The sequence below is a fragment of the Penicillium riverlandense genome (genome assembly GCF_028828495.1).
Source record: "Penicillium riverlandense strain IBT 135883 chromosome Unknown utg000001l_segment0_segment0, whole genome shotgun sequence".
In the NCBI taxonomy this organism is placed as follows: Eukaryota; Fungi; Ascomycota; class Eurotiomycetes; order Eurotiales; family Aspergillaceae; genus Penicillium; species Penicillium riverlandense.
The window spans coordinates 2,015,992-2,036,122 of record NW_026643194.1 but is presented as its reverse complement, the minus strand read 5'-3'; the positions used below and the strand labels follow the sequence as shown (position 1 = coordinate 2,036,122).

At 52.0% G+C, this 20,131-nt stretch overlaps 8 protein-coding genes across 8 annotated transcripts; 5 read left to right on the top strand and 3 right to left on the bottom strand.

Annotated features, from left to right (window-relative positions):
* Positions 1 to 1,035: 1,035 nt before the first annotated feature.
* N7474_000832 (uncharacterized protein) lies at positions 1,036 to 1,344 on the top strand (the record flags this gene model as incomplete). Its single annotated transcript, XM_057192247.1, has 1 exon — positions 1,036 to 1,344. The coding sequence occupies one exon, from the start codon at positions 1,036 to 1,038 to the stop codon at positions 1,342 to 1,344; it is 309 nt and encodes a 102-aa protein (XP_057057200.1).
* Positions 1,345 to 1,999: 655 nt separating this feature from the next.
* N7474_000831 (kinesin-3 family protein uncB) lies at positions 2,000 to 4,090 on the top strand (the record flags this gene model as incomplete). Its single annotated transcript, XM_057192246.1, has 2 exons — positions 2,000 to 2,360; positions 2,415 to 4,090. The coding sequence occupies 2 exons, from the start codon at positions 2,000 to 2,002 to the stop codon at positions 4,088 to 4,090; spliced, it is 2,037 nt and encodes a 678-aa protein (XP_057057199.1).
* A 413-nt stretch (positions 4,091 to 4,503) lies between these two features.
* N7474_000830 (translation initiation factor eIF2B subunit delta) lies at positions 4,504 to 6,230 on the top strand (the record flags this gene model as incomplete). The annotated part of the gene is made up of 2 exons (XM_057192245.1): positions 4,504 to 5,175; positions 5,232 to 6,230. The coding sequence occupies 2 exons, from the start codon at positions 4,504 to 4,506 to the stop codon at positions 6,228 to 6,230; spliced, it is 1,671 nt and encodes a 556-aa protein (XP_057057198.1).
* A 4,074-nt stretch (positions 6,231 to 10,304) lies between these two features.
* N7474_000829 (uncharacterized protein) lies at positions 10,305 to 10,877 on the top strand (the record flags this gene model as incomplete). The annotated part of the gene is made up of 1 exon (XM_057192244.1): positions 10,305 to 10,877. The coding sequence occupies one exon, from the start codon at positions 10,305 to 10,307 to the stop codon at positions 10,875 to 10,877; it is 573 nt and encodes a 190-aa protein (XP_057057197.1).
* Positions 10,878 to 11,147: 270 nt separating this feature from the next.
* On the bottom strand, positions 11,148 to 13,308 carry N7474_000828 (DNA-directed DNA polymerase alpha subunit POL12; the record flags this gene model as incomplete). The annotated part of the gene is made up of 4 exons (XM_057192243.1): positions 11,148 to 11,321; positions 11,391 to 12,690; positions 12,741 to 12,929; positions 12,986 to 13,308. 4 exons carry the CDS (start codon positions 13,306 to 13,308, stop codon positions 11,148 to 11,150), a joined length of 1,986 nt encoding a protein of 661 aa, XP_057057196.1.
* Positions 13,309 to 13,485: 177 nt separating this feature from the next.
* N7474_000827 (CRAL/TRIO domain protein) lies at positions 13,486 to 14,637 on the top strand (the record flags this gene model as incomplete). The annotated part of the gene is made up of 2 exons (XM_057192242.1): positions 13,486 to 14,254; positions 14,312 to 14,637. The coding sequence occupies 2 exons, from the start codon at positions 13,486 to 13,488 to the stop codon at positions 14,635 to 14,637; spliced, it is 1,095 nt and encodes a 364-aa protein (XP_057057195.1).
* A 343-nt stretch (positions 14,638 to 14,980) lies between these two features.
* N7474_000826 (uncharacterized protein) lies at positions 14,981 to 16,981 on the bottom strand (the record flags this gene model as incomplete). The annotated part of the gene is made up of 7 exons (XM_057192241.1): positions 14,981 to 15,160; positions 15,219 to 15,346; positions 15,401 to 15,475; positions 15,527 to 16,141; positions 16,205 to 16,294; positions 16,354 to 16,667; positions 16,746 to 16,981. The coding sequence occupies 7 exons, from the start codon at positions 16,979 to 16,981 to the stop codon at positions 14,981 to 14,983; spliced, it is 1,638 nt and encodes a 545-aa protein (XP_057057194.1).
* Positions 16,982 to 18,409: 1,428 nt separating this feature from the next.
* N7474_000825 (MATE family efflux transporter) lies at positions 18,410 to 19,957 on the bottom strand (the record flags this gene model as incomplete). The annotated part of the gene is made up of 1 exon (XM_057192240.1): positions 18,410 to 19,957. The coding sequence occupies one exon, from the start codon at positions 19,955 to 19,957 to the stop codon at positions 18,410 to 18,412; it is 1,548 nt and encodes a 515-aa protein (XP_057057193.1).
* Positions 19,958 to 20,131: the final 174 nt, after the last annotated feature.

The following is a 20,131-nucleotide window of genomic DNA, read 5'->3' as shown; positions in this document are numbered from 1 at the left end:
CTAGTTTTTTTTCTTATCGGCGAGACAAATCTGCACCCGGCTCGGCAATCACCCCACGCTATACCCAGAACAGGAACTGCTTTCCCTCAAAATCTTCCCGATCTATGCCTTACCCGTCTTGTTTACCGCGGAATAATCACACCCGCTCAATTGTGCTGCCCAAGTCCCGTTTAGCCTGTTCAACCCATCACGCAATCTGCAAGTGGAGTGAGTCCATAGATAGGGCTGAAATAAGCACGGCAAGGCGGATAAACAGTGGCCAACCATACGGTGATGCATAATCCACTCTCACTTGGGACTCGATTCGATATTCTTGTCATTGTTTCTATTGTTTTACATCTCTTTTGGTACTATGTTGACGTATGCTGAATCTCTTCAGATATTTATTTTCCTTTTCGTCAGATCCTAGCACAATTTCCCTGGTCTAGAATAATCCCGGCGAGCCATTACCACCGGATGGACTGACAGAGTGCCCCGAGACGCATTATTCTTCAAGTAGGGATAGAGGTCATAGAGGTCACGCGAATGGTTGTGGCCAAACATCAGCCTCGCGAGGTCCGCTTCGGGTATTCATGTATCATCATACTGCCCACCCTGGGCACCTTACCCGTGGCCGACCAACCGAATCTAGCCCAAAGAGAAGAAAATAGAAGCAGTGGCACCGATCAACGTACCCTAATGGCGAGCACGGAGAAGTACCCATGGCGATGGTGAATGTCGTCGTCATACCCGTATCATTTGGCCACCCACGGTCCGACAATCATAAATGTAGAACAATTCGCTTGTTCAATATTCCCTAACTTTCTACTGATAACAGATCGCACACTTGAATATATTTGGTATGTCCTCCCCTCTTCATCCTCACCCTCATTCTCATCTTCAACCCCGTGCTGGAAGTGGAAAGACAGAGAGAACCAGAGGAGAGGCGAGAGAGAGGAGAGTGTGGATGGATAGTCGTCCATCCAAAGCCCTACTTACGATAAAGTCATACTAACTCTCAGTTCTCATTTTGTAATGAATAGGATTCCATCCAGAATGCCTTCCTCAAAAACTGACACCTCGCTGCGCTTCCCGGAAGCCGACGAGCAGAAGCGTCGCCTGCGTAACGTCACCCAGGACCAGAAATCGGCCGCACGCTCGCAGGCCCAGACCCAGACCGGCCAGCAGAAATCCGAGAGCAGCACCACTTGGGGCCCTGAACAGCTGCTGAGTACTCACATGAACTCCTCGGGCGACCCGGTGCCTGACCCGGTGTCCTTTGGCAACGGATCCAAGGCAAAGAAAAACAAGGTGACGGACGAGGATGCGGATCTGTTCGAGGCGATGACTGCGGAGTTTGATTAGTTGGCTACATTGTATGATAGTCGGCAGTGGAAAATTGAACTTGAGGTTGTCGTACATGCCACATGGAAATCTGCATCTGCTTTGACAGTCATCATCGGGCTTTTATCCTGACACGGTGATGTGATCATTTTCCATAGGATCGTACTGTGTATAGTCAACTCCGTCATACCGTTCAAGGCGACGAGAACTCCAGAGCCATATCCTGCAATTCAGACAAAAGCCCTTTGAATGCTTCAGGATGTGAGAGTAATATCGTATTGAATACGATCGAAGATCCAGCTAGTCGGTATAGATATAATTGTTCAAACAGCAACACCGTCACTAGCTGTGTGTGCAGCGGTGGTATATGTGCTAGTGCCATTGCCATGGCAACACCGCGACACGGTCAGCCCCAATGGGGCAAAACCACAACTTCTTGTACTACGACAACTCCGATCACAATTCTGATTCTGCCGTTAGTATCGTTCATTTCTGATTTGACCTGTTTCGCTACGCCGCGCTACTTCACTCCGATTGTTTGTTGATGGCGATGCCCTCGTGCTTCTGAGGAAACCACACCCGTAAGTATCTCCCTTCCTTTCTCTCTCCTTCCCTTCTTCTTCCCCAACACACGCACTCTTTTCTCTCCCCTGATTTCTTTTGTATTATTCATTGCATGTACCATCATCTTCTCTACCGTCGCCGTGAGGCCGTTGCGCTCTGTGTACAGTTACTGAGCGACCACAGCAGGGACATGGCGCTGGATCCGCGCTTCTACCACCACCTCGGCCAGCCCTCCGGGCCTGGTTCGATCTCTTCAGCCTCCTCCTCCTCCGACTCGTCTGCCGTCACGGGAATCACTGCGCCGAGTGTTGTCTCGACGACCGCCTCCGCCGCCACCCTCAGGTCCACCGCATCCAGTCCTTCCCTGCGAGCAAGGGAGAGCGTATCGGTCGGCCGTCAAGATGGAATCGCCAGTCCGACGCCAGCAGGAAATGTGCGCGTCGTGGTGCGCGTGCGCAAATTCCTCCCTCGAGGTAAGTGGCCCAGCTCTAGAGAACAAAGGAAGGGCTAATTCATGGTCGCCTCAGAGACCCAACGCGGAGCCGAATGCCTTATCGAGATGGACCCCAACACGCAAATGACCAAACTCCTAGCACCCAAACCCAGCCCAGGAGACCAAGGAAAGCCCAAGTCGCAGGCTCGAGGCAAGGTTCTGGAGGACAAATCATTTACATTTGACAATTCCTTCTGGTCCCACAACGAGGAGGATGAGCATTATGCACAGCAAGAGGACGTGTACAACTCTCTCGGCGAGGAGTTCCTGGACCACAACTTCGAGGGATACCACACATGCATCTTTGCGTACGGGCAGACCGGATCGGGCAAGAGTTACACGATGATGGGCTCCCCAGACCAGCCAGGGTTGATCCCTCGGACCTGCGAGGACCTTTTCCAGCGCATCGAGAATTCGCCCTCTCCCGACATCAGCTACAATGTCCGGGTCTCTTACTTTGAAGTCTACAACGAGCACGTTCGCGACCTCTTAGTGCCTCGAACAGATCCCCCGCACTACCTTCGCATCCGCGAGTCTCCATCGGAAGGCCCATATGTCAAAGATCTGACGGAGGTGACAGCAAGGAACTATACCGAGCTAATGAAATTCATGCGGAAGGGTGACATGTCTCGGACGACGGCGAGCACGAAGATGAATGACACCTCTTCTCGGTCGCACGCGGTCTTTACCATCACATTGAAACAGATCCACCACGACCTCTCTACCGACGAAACCACGGAGCGCACTGCGCGCATTCGGCTGGTAGATCTGGCGGGCTCTGAGCGTGCCAAGTCAACCGAAGCAACGGGCCAACGACTGCGCGAGGGAGCGAATATCAACAAATCACTCACTACTTTGGGACGAGTCATTGCCGCATTGGCAGAACCCAAGAAGGCCCGTGGAGTCCGGAAAGGAAAGGACCTAGTGCCATATCGCGACTCCATTCTCACCTGGCTGCTCAAGGACAGTCTGGGCGGGAATTCTAAGACGGCAATGATTGCGTGTATCGCGCCTGCAGACTACGAAGAGACCTTATCCACGTTGCGCTATGCGGACCAGGCGAAGCGTATCCGAACTCGGGCCCGGGTGAACCAGGATCATGTGTCGGCGGCAGAACGCGACGCGCAGATTGCGGAAATGGCGGAGACCATTCGCACGCTCCAGCTCAGCGTGAGCCAGGCAACAGCAAACCAGCGCGCCACTGAGGCCCAGGATGAACGACTGGAGGAGTATCAGCAGAAAGTCGAGAAGATGCAGCGCCTCATGGAAGAAACGAAGATGGTCGGCGAGTGCAAGATCCGGCAGCTTCAGACCGAGAATGAAGCCTTGCGCATGCACTTGAAGCTCGCCCTAGAGAGCTTGAAGAACCCCATTCCTCCTGTCACCGTGGATGAGCAACAGCCCAGCCTCGCGACCTTGGCGGATGCAGACCAGCCCCCGAGCCACGACCAAGAGAACCGCGAAGGTTCTCCTCCCTTGGATGCAGACCCCGAACCGCAGGTGTGGGAGGACGAGGATAGCTTCACAATGGACGATGTTAGCGAGCGCGAAGCACAGCAAATGCAGGACCGCATGGCCGATCTCTTGGGTGACCTCAGCGTTTTCAAGCGAAAGCTTGCATCGGACCACGAGCGATTCCGTCCTGTTGAGAGATCGGGAACTCTGAGGCGACGTCGCGCACTGGGAGCAATTATGGCCAACAACCGCTAGGTACTTTGATGACCGGGTGTACAGGTGTACAGGGATCTGGCGTTTTGGGACAAAGTCTTCCTTCTTTCTTTCTTTTTGTTCAAAGTGGAATCGTGAGACTGCCAGTCCGTCTTGGATGGATTGAACTTGGCATTCGCCTGGATAGTCTTTTTTGTTTAAAGAAGTAGCGGATAACCTGTGACGAATAATGAAACTTGATGCGATACATGTTTCTTGTCTCTTGGAGGCCATTGCTCTTATAACTGGCGGTAATCCGACGACATGTAGAAATTAACAATATGAAGCGGTTAGTTAGGGTTGCGCGGTGGGCTGCTTAGGCATCATGTCATTTTTCCCTTGAGTCACGGCCGGCCTCTTTCTTCCCCACCACGCACATCAATCGGCCCGACAAACACATCGCCAGTGCTTCGACAATGGCGGAATCTGTGCACCCAGCGCCGACGATGCCCTCCGCGTCCTCGTCTTCCGCGCCGGGCCCGGTCCAGCAATCCACCGCCGAAAACCTTCAGCAGACGCAAACCCTCCCCATCCGCGATTCAAAAGACGCAAAGGCAACGAATTCAGTCACAGCTCCACCCAAGGGAAAAGATTCCACTGCGTCCGGTCCTGCGGCAGGCGGCGACGGTGCGGGAGACAAGTCGCTCACGCCCGCTGAGCTGAAGAAAAAGGCCAAGGCCGAAAAGGCGGCCCGACGCGCGAAGGAGAGGATCGAACGGGAAGGGCCAGCGCCTGCTGTGGGCGGAGCACCAGCTGCCGGCGCTGGCGGGAGCCAGGCTCGTCCCTCGGCTACACCTAAGAAGGACGGTGCCCCTGGAGGGTCGCAGAAGGGCCAGAGGGCTCCCCCGCCACGGAGGGGTTCTGGGGCGGTTGCGCACACTGGCCCGGCGGAGCAGCAGAAAAAGAAGAAAGAGGATAAGAGCGTTGCGGTCTTTGGGCATTTGTATGGCCAGCAGCGAAGAACGACTATCGCCGGAGCTGGCAAGGAGGTACACCCTGCAGTCCTGGCCCTCGGGCTCCAGATGCGAGACTATGTAGTGTGTGGGAGCAGTGCGCGGTGTGTGGCCACGCTGCTTGCTTTCAAACGGGTGAGTTTATTCCTAATTCATTATTGTTTGTATGTCTACTGACAAGCTACCGGCAGGTGGTTGAATCCTATACAACTCCTCTGGGTACCTCTCTGTCGCGCCATTTGACGGCCCACCTCTCGCATCAGATCACCTATCTCTCGACATGCCGCCCGCTCTCGATCAGCCAGGGCAACGCCATTCGGGCGCTGAAGCTAACCATTGCCTCCATTGACCCGTCCACACCGGAGATAAGTGCCAAGGCGACGCTGTGCGACTTTATTGACAGCTTCATCCGTGAGAAAATTACCATCGCCGACAAGGTTATTGCCGACAGCGCAGCCCAAAAGATCTCAGATGGCGACGTGATTGTGACCTTTGCAGGTAGCTCGATCGTTAAGGAGACACTTCTGGAGGCACACAGGCAAGGCAAGCGGTTCCGGGTATCGATCATCGACTCGCGGCCGTTGTTCGAAGGCAAGAATATGGCCCGTGCACTGGCCAATGCCGGATTGGACGTGCAGTACTCGCTCGTCCACGCCGTCAGCCACGCGATCAAAGATGCGACCAAGGTCTTCCTGGGCGCGCATGCTATGACCAGTAACGGCCGGCTGTATTCTCGCGTCGGCACTGCGCTGGTCGCCATGTCCGCTAAGGAGCGTGCCGGTGGCGTTGAGGTTCCTGTGATCGTTTGCTGCGAGACGGTCAAGTTCACAGACCGCGTCGCTCTAGACAGCATCGTCGTCAACGAGATTGCCGACGCCGACGAGCTCGTCTCTCCTTCGCCCCCGCAACAGGTCACCGACCTCCCAGACCCGGCTGCTGCTGCCGCTACTGCCCAGTCCGACTCCAACAAGAAGGGCGCCAATCGTGCGCCTCCCAATCCATCCTCTGATACCCCTGCTGCCTCCTCCGACTCGCCTCTCACCAAGTGGAAGGACACTCCCAATCTTCAGCTGCTGAATATCATGTACGACGTCACTCCGGCAGAGTACGTCGACATGGTCGTCACGGAGATGGGCAGCTTGCCGCCCAGTGCTGTTCCTATTGTGCACCGCATGAGTACGAATATGTGATGCTATCGCACTGGTTTTTTCCGGGAAGCTCCATATGAATCAACGTTTTCCTAAAAAAAAGTATAACGGCCTCGACTTGATATCTCACTTTTTCTTTTTTCGGAGGTGTCTGGGTTCGGGATATACGCGCGGGACTTTTAGAGGTGGCAAATGAATGAATGAGCTAGCTATTATTCAACCCAATGGTATCATCAGCATAGATATTGGCCATTCAACACAGTAATATTTATTTACAATGCCAACTAAGTACACCACAACGCTAGGCGATGGTAAATCGGGCATCAAAAAGGGCTATCTTGGAGGCCATTTTCAGGGCCCTTTTCACCAGGATCCTAGTCATCGCAGTTGGGTAGTTGATAGACCTAGCCTTCTATTGGTATAGGTGAATTCCTTCTAGAGAAGCTTAACCTTCGTACGGCTTCAATTCTTCTATATTGTTTACGGTGAACCTAGTGCGCTTAGTGAGGCCGAATTTGGTTGCTATCGTAGTGATACATGTATCCTAGTTGAACTAGAATTTTTTAGCTAACCTATCCTAAATAATCTAGCCTCGCCATGGAGCGTGGGTCAGCCTGACGAACCGCACCTCGATTCGGACTATAGAGGTTCCTAGGTCGTGATTCTTAAACCTGATCCTCTATGGGGTGAGGGTCGTGAGACAAATTATTCCATTCCAACTAATTATGTACTACAGTCATAGGTCCCGCACACTGGTTTGTGGTGCCTCTGGAGAGAGGCGTCCGGGTGTGCGGGGAAGGATAGGGGAGAGGACGAGACAGCGGATCACTTAAATGTCCGCATCTTAGTTGAAATAGTGAAGGCGTAAGGGCTATTTCATTTATCTCGTATCATATCACTGGACAGATCTAATCTCTCATACTCAGCCTGCTTGTTGTTGATCCTTACATGGATTCGGTACCATACTCGCCACTACGCCGTGGGCCAAAATATGATGCGGGACATCATGCTAGAAACATGAGAATGTATGGTACTGGAACTTCTTATTTGAGAAAAAGGAACGTAACCGGCGCTTTTTACAAGGCGACTTACAGTTATCTACCGGACGAGGACTGAATTGGCAACAAGTAAAGAGTAGAACCCATTGGCTATAATACAATTTTTCATATTTATTAGAACTGATGACAGGTTTTGCCAAAGTGAAACTTTCTGCATGGCCTGACATACTTTGCATACGCTGAGGAGGGTAGGAATAGCGGGACCGCTGAAAATCTACATCGAAAGACCTAACCATCAGTTGTGCCTGAGCTCGGATACGAATTAAATTTAGACTGTGGGACGCGGTAGCGCTATCGATCGAGATAGGATGTAATCCTAAAAAAGCACAGCCAGATCACTACCATAAGGAAATTCATCGTAGACTCATCTAGGATGGGAATGAATCAGTGTATGCCAAAAGGTCTAATTTTATATGCGGGGAAAGTGTGGGACGTACAATTTGCGGGGAAGGCCCGGGGAAGCTCCTGATAGCTGCCAAAAACCTGGGCGATCGAGAGAGAACTATAAAGGGATGACTCTTCCTCATCAAGCCCAATTATCTAATTTCAGACATAATAGCCCACTCAATTTACCGTGCCATTCGAGCCAGTACCTTATAATGGCTTCCACAGTCAACTCTGGGGATTTCAGTCTACCAGGCGACGAAAAGTCTCCCCAGAGGATCGAACATTTGGAAAACACCGCCGATTCTGTTGAAGCGAACATTGAATACGATACTGATGAGGAACCTGAGCTCCATGCGCGGACGTATGTCGCTCTAGCCGCAATGTTTCTTTTGAATCTAGTCCAGGTTTTTGGACTTCTAGGGCCGCCAGCGGGAGTACGTTGGAAGCTTACCCTACCCAGCCGCTAGACTGACTCTTACACTCTTTAGCTTTCTTACATCGAGAAAGATCTCAACAACACGGTCGTTGGTACATGGGTGCCTAATTCACTTTCCCTCGTGCAAGCCGTCCTTGCGCCCCTTATCTCCTCCGCGTCCGACACATTTCAGGCTCGAAAGGCGCTCCTTGTCGGCCCTGCTATAATTTCCTTCATTGGCGCATCAATTGCTCCCGGATCCCAAAGCATCTACCGGCTTATTGTTGCCCAAACCTTAATTGGCTTTGGCTTTGCCACAGTTCCCTTGGCATATTGCATTCCTAGCGAAATCGTGCCGAGGAAATGGAGGCCTAGTGAGCATACAGTCAAGTTGAAAGATAATACCAGAGAAACTAATGCAAATACTTTATAGTGGTCCAAGCATTCATCAATATTGCGGCCGCCATTGGCGCTTGCACCGGCCCACTTATCATCGGCGCTCTCACAAAAGCGAATCCCCATACTGGTTGGCGTAATTTCTATGTGAGCCTCCTTGCTCTTCAACTTGAGATATAGTGCCGACCTATTCCTATTTTAGTGGATCCAAATGGCTCTTTGGGGAATGTCAGCTTTCGGGCTATTGTTCGGCTATAGACCGCCGAAGAGACACACACGGTTGGACCACTTGTCCTTCTGGCAAAAGATTGGTCGACTCGACCTCCCTGGATTCCTTTTTCTTACTGCGGGGCTCTCGCTGCTATTGACTGGACTCAATTTAGGGGGTGGCATCTATGAATGGGCTGCTCCTCCCGTTCTCGCGACACTGATCATCGGCATCGTGTCACTCATCGCTTTCGGGATATACGAGTGGAAGTTTACTAAGACTGGGATCCTCCACCATGATCTTTTCCGAGGTGGAAAGAATGGCGGACTTACCTTTGCCATTTGCGTAGGCCTAATCTTCATCGAGGGCGTTCTGCTTTTCGCCTACATAATTTTCTACCCTGTTTTGTAAGTCTTTATCTTTCTTATGTGTTTTTGCCCTTTGGATCCCTGTCCTTGCCTCGACCAATTTTGCTAATAAACTGTTAATTAGGACATCTACTCTCTTTGAGACGGACCCATTCCTAGAAACTGTCCGGGAACTACCTTTCTGGGTTGCTGGCGGCTTCGCTACCGTCGCTTATGGCTATACGAGCAGTAGATTCAAAACCATTCGACTCCCACTATTCGTCGGGTTCCTTATCCTCACTGGCGGTGTTGTTGGACTAGCAACGGTCCAGCCCAATGACAGCACGACCGCATTGGTCTTCGCCGGGCTGGCTGGGATTGGCTTCGGTGCACCGCTGGTTCTTGTCATTGCTGGCGTCCAGCTTTCCACCCCACACCATCTTATAGCGACAGCAACTGCGGCGACAACATGTTCTAGAGCAATTGCCGCCGCTTTTTTCACTGCTGTTGCCTCTGTCGCCCTCAATGCCCGTCTTGAGAAGTATATCCCGAGCTATGTCGCTGAGGCAGCTTTACAAGCGGGTCTTCCGAAGTCTTCTCTCGGCGGTTTCGTTGAAGCGCTCTCTTCCCAAAATACAGCAGCCCTGCAGAAGGTTGGTGGGGTGAATCCCACTGTTATCGAGGCAGGATTTCACGCCTTGAAGCAGGCATATGCCGATGGTCTAAGAGTTGTATTTATTATTGCAGCGCCCTTCGGTGTCGTCGCTTGTGTTGCTTGCTACTTCTTGGGCGATCTAAACGAAGTCATGGACTACCGTGTAAATGCTCCACTGGAGGTACTACACGCCAAAATCTATCGTGAGCAAGATACATAGATCTCGCTGGACTTGCGTGAAGTTCAACACCAACATTATTACTCAAATGAGAATAACCGTTTCCTCTCAACGGTACCCTAGGTTCTATAACATGGGATGTCGTTGTCTAGCCTACAGCGGCGATTTGGTCCACCGTGCGAGCCTGATTTGTCAAGGGCTCGCCCGAAGACTCTCACAGGTAGAGTACATATAGACCGAGCGATGGTTGGTGGGCGGAATTGAGGGCGGCGAGGAAATTCTGCTGGCTAGAATCGAAAGATAAACAAAGACGTCGACTTTCACTTCTCTCTTCAACTCTACATTCTCCCACAACTCATCCCCTCCAGACATTCAAAATGGTGCCTTCCCTCCATCAGTCCATCCCAAAACCATCCTGTACCCATAACTAACCTTTACACAGAGCAAAGACTCCTCCGCCACCCACCTTCACATGCACCAGCCCCGCCTAGCAGACCTCTTCGAAGAATTTACACGCCCCCACGCCTCCCCAGCCTCCCTAGCCGCGGCCGCATCCTCACACAATCTCAATTCAACTACGTCCACCGCGCAAGCCGCCGCCGTCGCTGCCGCCGCCGCCGCAGCGGCAGCAGCAAACAGCGCAACCTACGGCTCGTCCTCACCCGCAACAATCCCCTCCTTCCTACCAGTTGAAGAAATCTATGTCCCGCCGCAATACCAGCCACCTAACCCAGAAGATGAGGATGATGTCGTGCCTGATCAGCATGCTGCGTTTGGAATCACGCGCGCGATGGAACGGAGGAGGGAGGCTGTCTGGAGGGATTTGGGCCTTGAGGCTCTTGTGAGGGGGCAGGGGCATGGTGGCGGGGCGGCTATTGGTGGTCCTGGTGGTGGGAATAATAATACTACTACTGGTGCTGGGTCAGGGCCTGGGGCTACGCTGCGTGGGAGTGGTGGTGGTGCGGCGTCGGCTGCTGCACCTGCTGTGAGAGTGAGGAGTGCTGGGAGGAGGATGGGTGGCCGGAGGACTATTTGTCTTCGATGACTCGACTTTCTTTTTCCTTTTTATTGGGGTTGGTTTGCATTATCGGAGTCTTTAGGTTGTGGGGTTGCGTGTTTACTCCATATCAGATACCCGCTGGATTACTAGTAGAGGGACTAGGATCGAGTTCGTGATTCATTTTCATTTCACTTTACTAGGAATTCAGATCGGATCCAAATTCAGTCTGACTGTGATACCGCCGCAAATTGCCTTGCGCCACCAACGCCCAGCATAATGCGAAAAAGAGATACGTACATGTCACATTAGCCAGAACTAGATCCGGTTGACGTCCACCCGGGCCCGTTCGTAGAGCTTATGGCCCAGTTGTTTCTGCTCGCGTTCATCCTCGCCGACCAGCCGTGGGTGGACAGCCATTTGCGCGAAGGTCCCTGCAGCGCGGCGTTTGGATAGAGTGCCCGGGTTGATGACCAAGACGCTATCGACGACCTTGAGAAGGTGTTAGCAAGAAATGTCGATTGAAAAAGAGAGAAAGGGAGGGGGGGGGAAGACACATACCTTGACAAACGGTGGCAGCATGCTCGGTACAATCAATACGTCCGGCCGGACATTCCACCACTCTCCCAGTTTCATGTAGGGCAGATCCAGCATCGCGCCGGTAGCCAGGCCGGCGTCGGTGGTAGGCTTGGGCAGGTTCGAGCGTGCACTTGGTGGGAACAAGGGAAAGAAGTGCCGTTGTTCAATGAGGTATTTGGGCAGACGCGTGAGCAGGTTGCCCTCGACGGGCCGGCCGTGCAGGACTTCCTCGCGGCGCAGCTCGGAGAGCACGTCGTGGGAGCACATGCCGACGACAACCTCGTTAAATGACAGTGTAACCGGGTTGGAGACCATGCGGACCTGCTTGGGCAGACCGAGCTCTTTCTTGAGGAGTTGCTCCTGCGGCCAGGATACGTGCCGACTTAAGGCGTCGCGCACGGATGGCACCAGGACGATCGTGATGCTGGGCACTGCCGCGGCAAGCCGTGATAGTGGTGCCGAAATGAGATGCCGGAAGACAGTGGCGAGAGTGGCCGTGTCCGGGTCGAGACCCTTGATATCTGGAAGGTCAAAATCACCCGTTGAGAGCAGCGGGTGTTCAATGTCTAGGAACGGACCTAGCAACACCAGACTGTCCGCGTAGTTATCTGCTGCCTTTTGGCAGAGCTCCTGCAACGGCTCAAAGTCCAGGTTATCGTCTGCCGTAAACGGCCCAGCTGCCACCGTGACGTTTAGTGGCGGGTTGGCGTCTCCATCCAGACGTTCATTGATGCCATCCAAAGCCACGGCTGAGGATGCTGCTGGCGGTAAGAGAGGCATGGGAAGGACCTCTTTGACGGTAAAGTAGTCACCCGAGGGGTTGATGCCACGAAGAGCCACAATTTGCCCGGGAAAGAAGTTCACCGAGGGCACCGAGTCGACTTTCAGAGGAACACGTCTCCCTGCCCCCGTTCGGCGCGATGTCTCGAGAACCATTGAAGCCGGGTTCAGTTTGCCCTCTAGACTATCCGAAGCAATACGTCCCACTGCAATGATCTCGCTCGTGCTCTGGGTGGCAGCGCTTCCGAAGTTGATGTCATCCGAGTCGTATTGTTTTTGCAGGATCGCGGCGAACTCATCGATTCGGTCGTCCAGAATCTCAGATGCCTCCGATAATCGCATTCCCATGGGCTTATATCCGAATTTTTTGAGGTCCGTGTTCGCCGTGGGTCGAATGCGCGCCTCCGAGAATGGAGCGATAGGAGCTTCTGGGAGCGGTAAATGCGCATTCAGGGTTTCCAATGTCTGACCGGGATTTGTCCGTTCGGCAAACGACACCGGTCTTCAACATCTGTTAGTATTCTTGCCCCGTATAGCCAGGGTATGACATACTTCATTCCACCTCCGGCATCACCATTGACTGCAGAACCTGGGGTTTTCACCCCAATTGGTGATTCATTCTTCGTCACCTTACCTACCCTCGGGGTGGCGGGGGAGGAGAAATCGGCCTTGCGCTTCACAGAACCATTGGCTCCGTTCAGGGCGCGACCATTCGCGGCATTGGGCGTGAGTTGGTCCAGCCTATAGGATAGAGTCAGCTCCGCGAATCCGACAGCACCTGTATAACTACTACATACATCCCAAACATATCAGAGCCCGCGCCAGCACGCGGGGTCGCCGTGACAGTACTCCTTTTTTGGTCCTGGCGGCCGGTCTTGCCGCGAGTCTCACGCTCCAGGGCCTCTTGCACATCCTGCTTGAATGCACGCACTGTCTCCAAGTTCAACTTGACCTCCTCGCCCATCTTGATACTGTAGGACTCCCATTTGTAGAAGAGTTCCTCCGCGGTGATCGAGTGCACGCGCAGAATCGACTGGAGCTCGGCGAGGACATCGTCAGGCAGGCCACCGGGAGCGGAAGCTGCGAATAGCTCCTTGAGCTCTGCGGCTGTGTCGGCCATGGTTGCTCAACGAGGATCGAAGAGTGAATTAATTGATTTGATTAATTGACTGAAGAGGGTTGACGCGACGCGCGTGACCACCACGCGTAGAGCCGATTAGTCAAGCCGGTGGGTCAGGGTGTGCCGATCCAGTCAATTCGATCTCACTCTTAAATCTGTACATACACCGAGATCGCAATGACTGTCGATGCCCCTGACGCTGCGGCGCCTCCACCATACACCAAAGGTGACAACGCCGAGGCCGAAACTGCTGCGACTGCGGCTGCGACGAAGCAGACTGCGGACCCCGCCGAATTGAACCTTCCAACCTCCGCCGCCGACGGTCTCATTCAGAAGCCGTTCCTCAAACCACTGGACAACGCCAAACCGGAAGCACCAGCGCAATTGACCCCCGATCAGCAATCCAAATATGACGCTGTGCTCAAGACAGTCAAGTCATGGACTACGGTCCCGACAACCTCCGAGAAGAATTCCGCAACCGCCCCGATCACTGACGACGAACGCATGTGGTTGACCCGCGAATGTCTCCTTCGATATCTGCGCGCAACCAAGTGGAGCGTGGCCGAGGCCGAGGCCCGCCTCCAGCGCACACTGACGTGGCGCCGAGAATACGGGATCCAGAAATTGACACCGGACTATATCTCGGTCGAAAACGAGACGGGCAAGCAAGTTATTCTGGGCTTTGACATTCACGGCCGGCCCTGTCTGTACCTCTTGCCGAGTAAGCAGAACACGGAGAAGAGTGATCGCCAGGTGGAGCATCTCGTGTTCATGCTGGAGCGGGTCATTGATCTCATGGGCCCTGACCAGGAGACCCTCGCGCTGCTGGTGAATTTCAGTGAGACCAGCTCGGGCCAAAATGCCTCGGTGGGCCAAGGGAAACAGACCCTCCATATTCTGCAAAATCATTACCCAGAGAGACTCGGTCGTGCGCTAGTCATCAATGGTGAGTAGTGGGCATAGATTCCAATCGGCTTGCTTGACTAACTTTATAATCAATCAGTGCCGTGGCTTATCTGGGGGTTCTTCAAGCTGATCACCCCGTTCATCGACCCGTTAACCCGAACAAAGCTCAAGTTTAATGAGGACCTCACTCAGCACGTCCCGCCGAGCCAGCTCATGAAGAACGTGGGCGGTGATGTCGAATTTCGGTACGATCATGCTACCTACTGGCCTGCTCTGAATGCACTGGCCGAGCAGCGCCGTAACGCCTACCGTGAGCGTTGGATTCAGGGCGGCAAACAGATCGGCGAGATCGAGAACTACCTCAAGGGTGCGGACACGCCCAGTGTGTCGCAAATTCTGGGTGAGACAAGTGAAAAGGCTTAAGTATCCACGCATGCCCGCTTGCTTATTTATTATACCTTTTTGCTTTCTTCTGGCATTAATTGCCCAAAATCTTTTCGGTTATCCTTCTTCCTTGGCATTTTAAGCACATTGTTTCACACATCTTCTTTCGTTGATAGACTTGCATTTCTATTCTTATGATATTTTGACAGTGAGCGCTGTGGAATCGGTCATTAGACGTCCACATTCCTGGAAGTAGCAGAATTCACAATAGACCAACATGTCTTGTACAAGACTCCGTGGGTGTGGAGTTTTTTGAATAGAGAGGGTATATTATCAAGCCATATTACCGCAAGGAAAATGTGTAAAACCATTCGTAGCAAAGTCAAAGCTCCGAGTCAAACTCCGAGTTGACCCACGAGGGCTGTGGTGCCTTGGCCCGCATCCAGGCACCGTATCGGTGTAGAAGCCCAAACAACAGACCACCACCAGCCAGGACGATGAGCGCCTGCGCAGTAAATGTCCAGGTCCAGCCCGAAGATGCTTCCCAAGAGGCAATAAAGAACTGAAAACCAACAAGAGTCAGCAACACTCCGCAACTTTTATACAGGGGTATATCCTACCGGGTTGATAAACGCGCTCAGATTAAGGAAGACGGCATAGAACGTAATGACGCTGGTTGATTGCAATGGATAGCAATCCACGATATAGCTGCTAGTCACCGTATTGCCGATCTGGATTCCTGCAGCAACTGGAAGCTGGTCAGTAACTCTTCGTGGGTTCATATCGTCCCGCGAGCACGTACATAGGAAGAAGGCGACCTGGCCCACCATCCAGTGATAATTCTTGTCAATGCTGACTCCCCAAAGAATCAACCCGACTGCAATATTTGTCAGTCTAGTCAACAAGTAATCACAAGCGGAAAACTCACTGGCCGTGATCAATATCGCCGGATATGCCAGCCACAGTCGCATCTCGGCCACGCGCACATTTCCATTGTGTTTGCTCAACTTCTTAACAATATAGTCACTCAGTCTACCAGAGCAACAAATTTCTGACAGAACGGTTCCCATCAGTAATCCCAGGAACAAGAGGCCCTGGATCAGAGGAGAGTAGCTTGCGTATGCGGCAGGTACCATTGTGATGACCGAGAGAACCCACCAGTACCACACGAAGCCGTATCCAAGGACCGCAATTGCGACAACGGGGAGCTGGAATGTGAGGAAGAAACGGGTGATATAGTCCCAAGGCTTCGGGTGACGCATGCCAGGCACTGGTCGCACGTTTAGGAAAGGCAGCTTTTTTGTCCGAGGCATGTCGGCGAGAGTGTCCTGTACTGTAAATCTGCTATCTTGACCAGGAAGCTTTTCAATATCCACTGTGACTGTCTTGTTGTTGTCAAGACGTGGCATATGCTGCAGCATCTTGTTTCGTGGGTATAGTGTCTCCGGCATGAAGGCAAGCTCCAGAACTAGCAAAGCGGCGAAAAGAATGGCGTTGAACCAATTGATCCACGCGGCACTGACAAGATTCAAAAAGCCACCAACTGCGATGGAGTGTCAATCTACGTTCAATACAGTTCTGTTTCTGCCGGCAGTTAATAACTCACAGGTCGGACCAAGAAGAAGTCCAGAATCCAATGCCAGCACCCACAGGCCGAGCTTTTGACCACGCTCATAATCAAAAAATAAATCATTGACTGTGCCATGATGGATCGTCAGCTAAGCTTCGTCTATTCTGCTCCAGACGCAAACATACCAACTGCCATTCCAACCGTCGAAGCAGGGCTCACCCCGAACCCTTGAAAGAATCGAGCAGCCATATATCCGGAATATGTATCAGCAACCGCTGCGCCAATTGTTGAGACTAGAGCAATTGTGGTCCCAATGATGAAAATGATCCGGCGACCATAAATGTCACCGAGGGATGACCACACGAGTGGGCCGACTGCTAGCCCTAAAGCCGGCACGGCGACAGTCCAGTTTACTTGGGAGTAGTTGATATCATATTGAGTTTGGATTTCTGGAAACGATGAGACAGTGGTCGTTGTCAGATATGTAAATAGAAAATACCTGATGAAAGGGTGAGTTAGTATACCAATGAACTGATTCTTGCGACATAAAATTCTAGCTGTGCTTTTTAACACTCACTTGAGCATAACTGCCGACAATATAGCATGTTTTTGAAGAGTTGACCAATTCAATGGGTCTAGTGGATCAGAAGTTGGCTGGGGATGGAGCTTGATTCCATTCTTGTCGACAGCATGACAGGCAATCTGGATACCCTCAATTGGGGTGGATGTCTCATCCTTGGGTGTGGAAAGGCCATTGCTTTGGCGGCTTTTCTCATCAGTGCTCTGTTTCTCACTCATATCTGTTTCCTCCATTGTTGGAGAGACGGTCCGGTTTGCGTGACGATGCAACCAAACCTAAGCTTAAGAGAGCGAAGTACGCAATGCTTATACCAAGAAGGGTCATTACTCGGATATATCCATGCAAGCTACGCGTATCCCTGTTTCCTAAATATCCCGCGGAGTGCAGATGCCAGTGCGAGGCTTATCAGTCGAGAATCTTTGGCGGCGGAACGCATGTGCGTCATAGCTTAAAATAATTCTATTTATCTCACAAGATATTTGTATTCCTATTGCATTTTGCACAAATCTCTACATGTCCATTTTTCGATTATTGGAGCATTTACGTCTCTTTTGAATGACTGATGGCGAGTAGATCCAACCACTGCAACTTCCAAGTACCACAACTCCGAGCCAAATGCATCATCGACGGACCTGCAGGTTAAAGACGCGGCTTATCAGAGTTGCAGGGGTCCGAGCTAGAGCCACTTACTGCAGGCTAGATTGCACCAATCAGCAGGCATACAACGGCGATAAGGGCTTGAAGATAAGACCCAAGTGCCCTCCTAGGTTCAGCAGGGGTAAGCAGGATCGTGAGACCGATAACAGTCACGTCGACTGTTTTGGTTATTTTCCGGGGCGTTGATAACGGTATGCTGGGGTATCGAGACCAGTTCTGGGGTAAAGGTCTAGATCCGTGTTATGTTCGAAGCCAGCAACAGCCATGACATAGTAGAAATTCCTAGGTTTTCAGAATAGATTGTCGTGCATAGTTGATTACGCAAAACAAGGGATTTATGTTAAGTTTGCCGCTGGTCAGCTTCCATTTTGTGGTCTCATCAAGTAGCTCTCTCTCTCCAAAAACAGACCAAGATCCTGCTTGGCGGAATGATAACGATTTGTGAACAAATTCATAAGGAGAATGAAACTTGTAACAACTTTCTCTATCTTGAACTATCTGTAGCTCTTTTGCCGTCAGCAAAATGGCTTCAGACTTGACTCTATCAACCTTCCGAATTTGGTCAATATCTGGAGAACCTTCTCATCGGCCCTTGTCTTCCCCGCTAGTCCTGATAAGATCCCTGCAACAATTGATAACCAACTAACAATTCGTTTATGCTTTATTAAGCATAGTAGTTAAACGATAAGGTAATTGACTTTATACTGCAATGATGTAACAAACTGGCCTGTTGGCTCAGTTATGTCCTTCTACATTTGGTCTAGCCTAAAACTGAACAACAATAGGATTCAACCAGTGATCAAGAAGATTGTCGTATGGAATGTGAGGTTATGAGAAATTGAGACCGAAATAATTGGTTTTGAGACCATCAACAGCCGCATTTCTACCTATCTCTAGTGTAGTTGAAAAGCTTTTCGTATCCGTATCCCAACTTCCAGCGCCCGAAGTGTACAAACTTTATGCATCGTTGCGTCAAAGTAGGTACCCTACAGTAGGGACTTCCTCTATGTCTCAAAGCCAGCTTCCAAACTGTCATGAACATCCATCCGTAAAAATGCCTTGCGCACCTCGACCTCCCACTGACTACGAGCCACGATAATCCACTCCAGGAACCCTACCAGATAAAGAGCAATACACTGTCCCACCCACAGCCCCTTCAGTCCCCAACCATGAAACGCCAACCATATACCCAGCGGCAGCGCACCGCAATAGTAACTCACGATATTGACCAGCGCGCCGACATGCTGTCTCCCCATCCCACGCAGACTCCCCCCACAACTTCCATTCAGCCCATCTGCAATCTGGAACAGAGCCACATAGGGCAGAACCTCAGCAGTCAGCTTCACAACGCCGGCATCATCGTTGAAGATCTTTGCAAAATCGTGTCGCGTGCCCATCAGCAATGCCAGCACAGCACCGCCAACAACCATACTGAGAACAGCAGACGTATGCGCCGCGCGTGATGCTGCAACGCCATTCCGCAATCCCAGCAAATTACCAACGCGAGTGGACGTCGCGACGCCGATACCGAACGGAATCGTGTTGAGCACCTGGTCAGCCGTCATGATGACACTCTGCGCCGCAAGGGGGATCGTGCCCAGTCGGCCCGCTGCCAGTGCTACGATCTCAAAGGCCCACCACTCCGTGCCGACGTGTACGAATCCAAGGAGCGCGAGCCGGGCAAATGTGCCCAGGTTCTGGAATGCATCTCGCGACCAGCCGCCCCAGCACTCGGATCCGGCGACTAGCTTTGAGTATAGCACCAGCAGTGCAAAGGATATCCAGTACGAGAGACCGGTTGCAAGGGGAGCGCCTAAGAGGCCGATCTTGAACGTGTAGCAGAATAGATAGTTGAGGCCAGCGTTGAGCGGGGAGGTGACCAAGAGGACGTACGTTCCTGCTCTCATGATGCCTGGGTTTAGTTCGTCGTTAGCAGTGTCAATTGATGATCGGCTAGATCCCATACCCTGTGCTTGCAGATACTTTTTCATCAGCTCGAAATATATATACCCCAGCCCTCCCGGGATAAGACAAGTGAGAAACCTCGCACTATCGCGCGACAATTGCGGATCCTGTCCGAGAAAGAGAAATACCGGCTCCGAGCACGCCCATAGGATAGCCACTGGGACATAAAAAAGGCCCAGAACCAAGAATCCCCTCTGGAGCAAGATCCCCAAGTCATGTTTGTTGGAACTCCCCGTGAACGTCGAAGAGGCTAGTGTATCGAGGGCTGTCGTGCCGCCTAGCCCAATCATCCACGCTGTGACCATGGCGAACATTTGGGAGAATGCGCTGACGGCTAGGTTCTCGGGAGAGGAGCGGCCGATAATGAGCACGGAGACGGTTTGGAGGCTGTTCTGGAGAGTGTATGCCAGGATTACCGGAATTGAACTCTTCAGTAACAGCCAGAACTCGGAGAGAAAAAGACCCCTAGAGGATTTGTTGGTCCTCTCGCAGTCACTTTCGTGTTGATTCCATGCCGGATCATGGTCTGGGAGCTTGGGAAGTAATGAAGTATACTCGTCTGGCGCCGAGCCACTCGAATCTGTCATCTTGCCTGTGTCGGTAGGTGGGAAACTATCGCACGCGAATGTAGATGGACAAACCAAAGCCCTCGAAAGATATGGATTTCTACTTTTGTATGTATTAGCGACGACCGCGGAATCGTCAATACTCGGTGGCAGCCCAGTTGATGCGGGACTACGAATACAGCTATGACGGAGCAG